The following is a 9,765-nucleotide window of genomic DNA, read 5'->3' as shown; positions in this document are numbered from 1 at the left end:
AGTCCCATCAACCTGCATCTGACCGTGGCCCTCTCTACCCTTCCCATCCATGTATATATCCAAATTTCTCTTTAATGTTGAAATCGAACCCGCATCCACCACTTCCACTGACAGCTCGTTTCACACTCTTTCAGCACCCTTTGAGTCCCCCTAAACATTTCACCTTTCACCCTTAACCGATGACCTCTTGTTCTAGTGCCATCCAACCTCAGTGGGAAAAGCCTGCTAGCGTTTACCTTATCTAACCCTTCATAATTCTGTATACCTTTATCAAATCTCCCCTCAATCTTCTAGGCTCCAAGGAATAAAGTCTTCACCTATTCAACCTTTCCCTATAACTCAGGTTCTCAAGTCCCAGCAACATCGTTGTAAATTCTTGCTGCACTTTTTCAATCTTATTGATATCAAGTGACCAGAACTTAGCACAAAGCTCCAAATTAGGCCTCACTAACATGTTACACAATTTTAGCATAAAATCCCAACTTTGATTTATGAAGGCCAATGTTCCAAAGCTCTCTTAATGACCCAACACTGACCCCTGTAGCACACCACTTGTCAAGGCCTCCAGTCTATTACCAATCCCTGGCTTCTGTGAAGCCAAAGTCTAATCCAATTTACTACCTCATCCTGAATGTCAAGTGACTGAACCTTCTTGATCAACCTCTCAAACAGGACCTTGCTAAAGTCCATGTAGATGACATCCACTGCCTTGTGTTCATCAGGTTTCCTGGTAACTTCCTTGAAAGTCTCCATAAGATTGTTTAGACACAAACTATCATGCTCAAAACTTTGTTGACTATCCCTAATCAGCCCCTGTCTATCCAAATACTTTCTGGTCCCTTAGAATGGAGTAAGGCTCACTGGCCTATAATTTCCTGTCTTATTCTTAGAGTCTTTCCTAAACAACAGAACAGCCTTAGCTATCCGCCGGCATCTCAGCAATGGCTGAGGACATCTTAAATATCTCCGCAAGGGCCCTGCAATTTCTGCACTAGCCTTCTATAGGGTCTGAGGGAACATCTAGTCAGGCCCTGGGGATCTATCCACTCTAATTTGGCTCAAGATGGCAAACACCTCCTCCTCTATAATCTGTACATGGTCCATGACCTAACTGCTGATCTCCTCTCTTCTTTTGACCGTGTCCATCCCCTGAGTAAATATAGTTGTAAAAACATCCATTTAAGCACACGCCCATCCCTTTCGACTCCATTCATAGAATACCACTCGGATCCTCCAGAGGATCAATTTTGTTCCTTGCTATCCATTTTTTCGTAATATATCTGTGGAAGCCCTTAGGATTCTCCCTCACCTTGTATGCTACCCAACCTCATGTCTGCTTTAGACCTCCTGATTTCTGTCTTAAATACTCTTTTGCATTTCTTATTCTTCTCAAATCCCTCGTTTGCTCCTTCATGCCTATACTGCTATGCACCTCCTGTACACATCTAAAATAATGGCACCATGGAACATTGAACTGACAGTCCTGTCCCTCCTGCAACCAAGACCCACTAACGGCTACAATGTCATAATTCCTCATGCTGATCCATGCACTAAGCTCACCTGCCTTTCCTACAAAACACCTTGCATTGAATGGAGTATTGATGTAATCACAAAGAAGGCATGGAAGTAGCTATATTTCATTAGGAATTTGAGTAGAATTGCTATGTCACCAAAGACACTTATTTTTACAGTTAGAGCATTCTAACTGGTTTAATCACCATCTGGTATCGAGGGACCACCGCGCAGGATCAGACAAAGATGCAGAAAGCTGTAAACTCAGCCAGCTCCATCATAAGCACTAGCTTTCCCAGCATCCAGGACATCTTCAAAAGTGATGCCTCAAGAAGGCAGAATCCATCATTAAGGACCCCTATCACCTAGAACATGCCCTCTTCTCATGCCTACCATCAAGAAGGAGGTACAAGGAGCCTGAAGACACACACTTTAGAAACGATACTTGAAAGGAAGCTTTTTACTTACTATAAGGAGCAAAGCACTTCCTTTGAATCAATGGTGACTAACTTTTTTTTACATAATGTTGGGAATGGGTAAAGAATTCCATAATATTGGCTGTTATCCCTGAACCTGTAAATAATTGGAATGTTTCATTATTTTAAATATGAATGTTATGGGTACCCATAAGCAGAGGGTATAGGTTTAAGTAGGAGATTTAGAGGGGATCTGAGTAAGTTTTTTCCCCTACTTAAAATATACTGTCTGAGGGAATATTGGAGGCAGGTATTCTCATAACTTGATGTAGAACATACAAACTTACAGCACATTACAGGCCCTTCGGCTGACAATGCTGTGCCAACCATGTAACCTACTTTAGAGACTGCCTAGAATTTCCCTAGCACACAGCCTTCTAGTTTTCTAAGCTCCATGTACCTATCTAAGAGGCTCTTTAAAGACCCTATTGTATCTGCTTCCACCACCGCCACTCGCAGTGCATTCTACGCACCCACCACTCTCTGTGTGAAAAACTTAACCCCGACATCCCCTCGATACTTATTTCCAAGCATCTTTAAACTATGCTCCCTCATGTTAGCCATTTCAGCCCTGGGAAAAAGCCTCGGCCTATCCACACGATCAATGTCTCTCATCATCTTATACACCTCTATCAGGTCACCTCTCATCCTCTGTCGCTCCAAGGAGAAAAGGCCAAGTACACTCAATCTATTTTCATATCCAGGCAACATCCTTGTAAATCTCCTCTGCACTCTCTCTATAGTATCCACATCCTTCCTGTAGTGAGGTGACCAGAACTAAACACAGTACTCCAAGTGGGGCCTGAGCAAGATCTTATATAGCTATAACATTACATCATGGCTCTTGAATTCAATCCCATGTTTGATGAATGCCAACACATACTCCTTTCTTAACAACACTGTCAACTTGCACAGCAGCTCTGAGTGTCCTATAGACACAGACTCCAAGATCTCTCAGATCCTCCACATTGCCAAGAGTCTTACCTTTATATTATATTCTGTCTTCAAATTGGACCTACAAAATGAACCACTTCACACTTATCTGGGTTGAAGTCCATCTGCCACTTCTCAGCCAAATTCTGCATCCTATCAATGTCCCACTGTAACCTCTGACAACCCTCCAGACTATCCACAACACCCCCAACCTTCGTGTCATCAACAAACTTACTAATCCACCCTTCTACTTCTTCATCCAGGTCATTTATAAAAATCACAAACAGAAGGGTCCAGAACAGATCTCTGCAGGACACCACTGATCACCAACCTCCATGCAGAATATGACCCATCTACAACCACCCTTTGTCTTCTGTGGACAAGCCAATTCTGGATCCATAAAGCAAGGTCTCTTTGGTCCCATGCCTCCTTACTTTCTGAAGGAGCCTTGCATGGGAAACCTTATCAAATGCCTTACTGAAATCCATATGCTCTATATCCACAGCTCTACCTTCATCAATATGTTTTGCTACATCCTCAAAGAATTCAATCAGGCTCATAAGGCACAGCCATGCCATGCTGACTATCCCTAATCAGATTATGTCTCTCCAAATGCTCATAAATCCTGCATCTCAGGACCTTCTCTAATAACTTGCCCACCAGTATAGTCAGACTCACTGGTCTATAATTTCCTGGGTTATCTCTACTCCCTTTCTTGAAAAAGGGAACAACATTTGCAACCCTCCAATCCTCCAGCACTTCTCCCGTCCCTATTAATGATGCAAAGATCATGCCAAAGGCTCAGCAATTTCCTCCCTCGCTTCCCACAGTGGCCTTGGGTATATCTCATCCGGTCCATTTAATGCTTTTCAAAAGCTCCAGCACATCCTCTTCTTAATGTCTATATGCTCAAGCGTTTCAGTCTGCTGTAAGTCATCCGCACAATTGCCATGGTCTTTTTTCCTGGTGAATACTGAAGCAAAGCATTCATTAAGTACCTCCACTACCTCCTCCGACTCCATGCACACGTTTCCACTATCACACCTAATCGGTCCTATTCTTATACAGCTCATCCTCTTGCTCTTCACATACTTGTAGAATGCCTTGGGGTTTTCCTTAATCCTGCCTGCCAAGGTCTTCTCACGGCCCCTTCTGGCTCGCCTAATTCCATTCTTAAGCTTCTTCCTAGCAACCAAAAACATTCTCATAGCTAAGTACTTGAACTGCTGTCACATGGAAGGCTATGGGCTGAGTGTTAGAAAATGAAATTAATATAGATAGTGTTTGATAGCTGGCACAGACACAGCAGACTGAAGGGCCTGGTCCTTGCAGTATGACTATATTCACTCTATGTTAAATCATTTGTCACCATATGAAATACAGTTTGGATGATAAATTTAGGACAAAGTTTAGAGGAAATAACAATGTAATACAAGATTATTAAAAAGCTACAATTTATTTTTAAAAGGCTTTTGGCACTATATACTTCTGTTCTGAACACAGCTGACCATCTTTAAACCATATTTTCTTTTTTAAGAACCATATACAAAGTCTGAGGCAGCCAAAGTATGATACAACAGAGAAAATAAATCCAGTTCTTTTTTTAAAAAAGCTTTTTTTTTACATTTGCATTAGCTTCAAACAAAAAATGATTTACCCCACCTTCAAAAATGGGAGGCATTAAAATAGATGTGATCTGTATCATAAATCACATTGTGGTGCATTGCAACAAAAATTATTAAAAATTATAATCAAGTTTAGTCTATATACAAATCATACAGTTTAAAAACAGTCTTAAAATAATTTTGTTCTTCCCCTTCCCAGATAAGATCTGTAACTGTATATTGTGTGAATTTCCACTACAGTCACTTCTTTTGCTGAATGTAATTCATCCGTACTCTTCCTTGTTGCATGATTGGAAAACGCTGGTTACTGTGGATTGAAGAACCTGCCAAAGTAGGCACACAAACAAGTTTTAGTGGCAGACATTATACTTATACTTGGTGATAATATAAACATTACGTTTTTGGTGCAGCTCAGAAAAAAGTTATGACCTCAGCTACAATGCTATATCCAAACAATTCCACACAAATATGATAATACCTAGTCCTGTCAGCAAACACTAGCTACTCTGCCTTAACTAAAGAAACTCTTGAACTTGCCTATAGACTTAGTTTACTAGTTACAAGTTAGCTGCCGTTTCCAAGTTATGGTATGTACGGGTCAGTTATATGCTGATCTTACCAAATGAACCAACAGCAAAACTTTAGTCATTAGTTCTGTTTCATGGCATTTGACTGTTTCAATCCCTATACCTATTCTGAGGTTTCACAAAAAATCTTGATCCAATTGGGATGAGGGAAATAATGGAGCCAATGAATTCAAAGGTTATCTTCTCAGTAGATCTGGGAACAGTTTCTACAGAAAAATCCTGGCACACAAAACTAAGGGATACTTGGTTATTACATAACTGAAAAATGTTTGGCTTCAGTGGTTTATTAAAATTCTACAGGAACTACTTGTTTTGCAAATCTTTTATACTTGTAGGGAATTCATTACAAGCTGAGAAGCAATGTTCCAATATTTACCTGCCTTATCACTTAGCAAAAGTTATACCAGATTAGAATGGTTTGTTATTATTGGTACCTTGAGAATAGTAGGATTTGTTCTGCTGAGGATAGTTCGTATTTCCCTGCTGAATGAAGTTTTGAGGCATTCTGTAAGGCCACGGTGCTTGAAAATGAGAAACAGGATGATGCTCCCAAGGTATGGTTGGAGGATTTAGTTTTGCAAATTGTCCCTGAAACCTTTGATCTATGTTTCCGTGGAGGAAAGAAAATGTTACATGTTTGTTTTAAGACATAATTGCTTAAAATGAACACTTAGCAACCTATAAAACCTCCCTTCCAAACTGAGGGATATGTTTTTTTTTTCATATTTCTTGTGTAATATCCTGTTTTAGTCTTGCAAAATGTAAAAGTAATATAATTTACTGCAAGGTATACTTACTTCAACAAACTTAGCAGTTTAAAAACAATGTCACAAGTACAAGCAAAATATTAGCATTGTACTAAGGGCCGTGAACTTAAAAACACTGTATAGGGTTTAATCAGATTTTTTACAAGCAACGAACTTGTAAACATTAGTTCCATTTATAATTAAGTTTAAAACAGAGTTAACTCAGAATAATTTTACACAAGTGCAAAGTTACAGCTCAATTACTCCAGAAACCTTAATCAACCTTCTAAAATTTTTGTTGAAACAATTCTTGCACAAGTAGTAATGTTTGTTCAAATAGTGTTTTTCCTGTTGAGATTGTTTGAAATAAAATTCTAAAGGTTAAAAACAAAAAAGTTTGTGATTGGTCATAGGCTTTTTTAATGGTTTAATTTCTCCTGAATCAGTAGTCTTTTTATAACTTGTATTGTAATTATATGATTTTCAAAATATTGCCTACAGTAATCAATTATACAGGATGTATTTTGCTAGTCAATCATTTCCATATAAGATCCATATGGAAACTGCAATTTTTCCTCAGCTGCAATTAGTATTTTATTGATTCCTCCCCAAACACAAATTCATGTTAGTGTTCTATTTTGCAGATCCAGACATGACATTAGTATATGTGCACACATTCAGTTTCCTCATACCAATCAATGGTGATTGATAGATAGGGGTTGGAGCCAGCTAACTTTGGGAAGCAACTGTTGTGCCACAGTGTCTGCCCTAACATAAAGCAACACAGATTGTACATCATACGGTCTTTGCAGTGGGGTGTTCATCAGTGCCACCACAGATCATCAACAATGCAGCAAAGCTCATTTATCACCTTATTTGTTAATTTTGCTCCTCATTCCTCTGGCCTCGCCATCGTGTATTTTGCTCAATCACATTTTATATAATACATTAAAATGTTGAATGAACTATAAATGAAAAATTAATCATGTCCATTACAGAGTACATTAGAATAATAGCTACATATTAATATAATGAGAAAAAGAAATATACCTGAAGCTCCCAGAGTGCCATTTCCCACTAGTGTGCTGCGAGTCATGTGATTGTGCCATTGTCCATCATGAGGAGTGTTGGAGATACCCATGGGCCTGGCAGCAGGCTGAGCAAAGATGATACTGGGATCATTGAGGTTCATACTGTTGGGACTAGCTGTGTTGCTGCTAGACCGCATAGGGAAAGGCATGTTGGGGTGACTACCAGATGCAGAATGAAGAACAGCAGGCCAAGTATTAGCGGGCATTTGCACCTGGTGTTGTGGTCTGTGTGACTGAATGAGGCTCACACTGTGCAGGTTGGAATACTGACCTGGATGATGCTGAGTATATGGTAACAGGGGCAACTGAACCTGACGGGTTGGTTGAGCAAGTGTCTGTGGAAGTTTATTTTGAGAACCAGCCTGTTGGGTCTGTGGATGGGAAACAGTAGCTGTCTGAGATGCGTTTGGTGTTAATTGCTGATGCGTAGTTTGAGGAGAGTAAGGAGGCATCTGATGTGGTTCTGACTGAAAATTAGAAACAAAAAAGCAATGAGACAAACTATTGCTCAGGTAAATGGATTTCCAGTTTCTAACATTCTTTCACTAAACCATGTTTTAAGAAGGGAGGAAATAATTTACAAAGTTTTGTGTGTGGCAGGAACGGTAAAGTGATAATAGTTCCAAAATGATTTATTTGATATACCATTTTCAAATACAAATATGGTCACTACAACTATAACAATTCTGCTTATCTGCAACACTTAATTTTCACATAATATTGTTAAATTGAATTCAGTTACAATCAGGGGTTTCTCCAGCGCAGTAAGCTTTAAAAAGGATCTAGGGAGAATAATGACATATGCCAATTTCACCATTAGGGACTTCAAGGCTGGAGGAAACCCTGTGCAACTACAATACTTTGGGCAACAACCAAAACCAAATGACTTACACTTTCTGGAGGCTGCCTGCTATGTTGTGGGTAATCCTGATGAAGTTCTGAATGTGACACCGTTGCCTGAGAAGTTGCTACTGTCTGTATACTGGACAGATTCCGTGTAGCCTGAGGAACTTCAAAATAAAAAAATTTTTTAGATTCCAAACAAATACTTAATGTTAACCATATAACAATTACGGCACGGAAACAGGCCATCTCGGCCCTTCTAGTCCGTGCCGAACTCTTACTCTCACAAATGTTGAATAATACTACTTTTTGAATTATTTCACTCTTAATCAATGCTGCTTCTACTTATTATATACTTTCCCTTCTGAAATCTCTGATAATCCTCCCTGAGGAAATGACTGGTTACCCTTGCTCTATTAGGGTGGCAAGAAAAAGATACTAAAGCTGCTCTGGACACCGGGGTCTTATGTTTCTTTGTTTTTTGTGGTAGAGAAATACCAGACCTTCAGACACTTAATATTCTATAACAATGAGATTTGGAACTTGCCTTGAAAAGCAATTCAATTAATGCTTCTCCATTTCTGTACAAAAGTTCCAATGGGATGTATCATCTGCTATCTAATCGCTACCATGCTTCAATGTGTTCATAATTATGGCTCTATCTAAGGATAAAGAATTGGTTAGGAAATTGGCTGAGTAGCAGGAGACAGACGGTAGAAAAAATTAGCAAGGATTCAATCTCCGCCTAGTGTCCTGCAAAGATCTGTACTGAGACCTTAACATTCATGTTACAGATAACCAAAAAGAAAGCCATGATCCAACTTTGGCAGTGACACAAAATAGCATTGTAAGTCATGTAGGTGGAAGTATAACCAAAAGAAGATATTAATCAATTAAGTACCTATCTGGTTCTTAAGAAAATTAAATCTACCAGCCTTGGCCACTTTGACATATTTGAAATTTAAGATCCATAGCAAAGATGATGATTTACAACTGCTGATGACTTGCAACTCCTAGCAAGCACTTATCTCAAAGGTAATTTGAATTTGGACAGTCAACACAGACTTTCAGTAATGCATAAATTCTATGAATTAATAAAAAAAAGGTAAACCTTGGATCTATAATTAATAGAAAGAGTGGTTTCAACATGCTAGATTTCAACACTTAAGATAAGTTTGGATAGGCACATGGATGGTAGATGTATGAAGGGCTATGGTCCAGGTGCAGGTCAATTGGAGTAGGCAGGTTAAATTTTTTGGCACTTGGTGGGCTGAAGGACCTCTTTCTGTGCCGTACTTTTCTATGACTCTGAGTGCTGAAAAGCATTACTCTCCACAGCTTAATCTCTACATTCTCTGAAGCAATATGGGAGTCAATTTTACGAGCACTACGTATATACAAAGATTGTCATTGCTTTCAAGTTTTCTTTGGTTAGGAAGAAGCCTGGGGTGACTCACTCAACAATTTTCTTTGTATTTTGAAGAAGAAACCTTTCACTTTCATCAACAGCATTAATACATCTGGGCAAGCGAAACCTATGTTCTATCATCAAGCTCCATCACTGAAAATCTATTCTTAAAATATTTTGCCATATATTTTGAGGGAATAACAACACATTTTACCCATGAACAAATATTAAATATATCTTTTCGCAACATTATGATTACCTGACACAGTGTTGTTCCGTGTTCGGGATGTTCTGTATTCTGGGCAATCCCTTCTCATATGACCAGTGTCACCACAGATAAAGCATCGCTTTTCTCTTAATTCTTTTTCTTCTTCCTTTGAATCTTTTGAATCCTTCTCTTCCTCTTTCTCATTTTCTTTCTTCTTCATTCTTAAACAAAGTAACATGCAGTCAATATCTCAATACTTGAAAAATGGCAACAAACAAGGATAAAACTCTCATTCCTAGTTTTGACTGATATTATTAATAGTTTTTTGTTTAATAA

General features: G+C 38.9%; 1 protein-coding gene across 5 annotated transcripts in view; it reads right to left on the bottom strand.

Annotated features, from left to right (window-relative positions):
* Window positions 1–4,373: 4,373 nt before the first annotated feature.
* Window positions 4,374–9,765, bottom strand: part of LOC140205890 (terminal uridylyltransferase 4-like) — a 72,071-nt gene continuing 66,679 nt past the window's right edge. For all 5 annotated transcript variants that reach the window (XM_072273734.1, XM_072273737.1, XM_072273733.1 and 2 more), the window contains 5 exons: window positions 9,481–9,650; window positions 7,862–7,980; window positions 6,930–7,437; window positions 5,568–5,735; window positions 4,374–4,869 (listed from right to left, as the gene is read on the bottom strand). In XM_072273734.1, coding sequence (XP_072129835.1) covers window positions 4,787–4,869; window positions 5,568–5,735; window positions 6,930–7,437; window positions 7,862–7,980; window positions 9,481–9,650 — 1,048 coding nt within the window. In that variant the 3' untranslated portion in view covers window positions 4,374–4,786. The remainder of the gene's footprint in view (window positions 4,870–5,567; window positions 5,736–6,929; window positions 7,438–7,861; window positions 7,981–9,480; window positions 9,651–9,765) is intronic.

The sequence above is a fragment of the Mobula birostris genome, chromosome 12 (genome assembly GCF_030028105.1).
Source record: "Mobula birostris isolate sMobBir1 chromosome 12, sMobBir1.hap1, whole genome shotgun sequence".
NCBI classification, from domain to species: domain Eukaryota; kingdom Metazoa; phylum Chordata; class Chondrichthyes; order Myliobatiformes; family Myliobatidae; genus Mobula; species Mobula birostris.
Note: the sequence above shows the minus strand (reverse complement) of the source record. Positions and strands in the feature narration are given on the sequence as shown.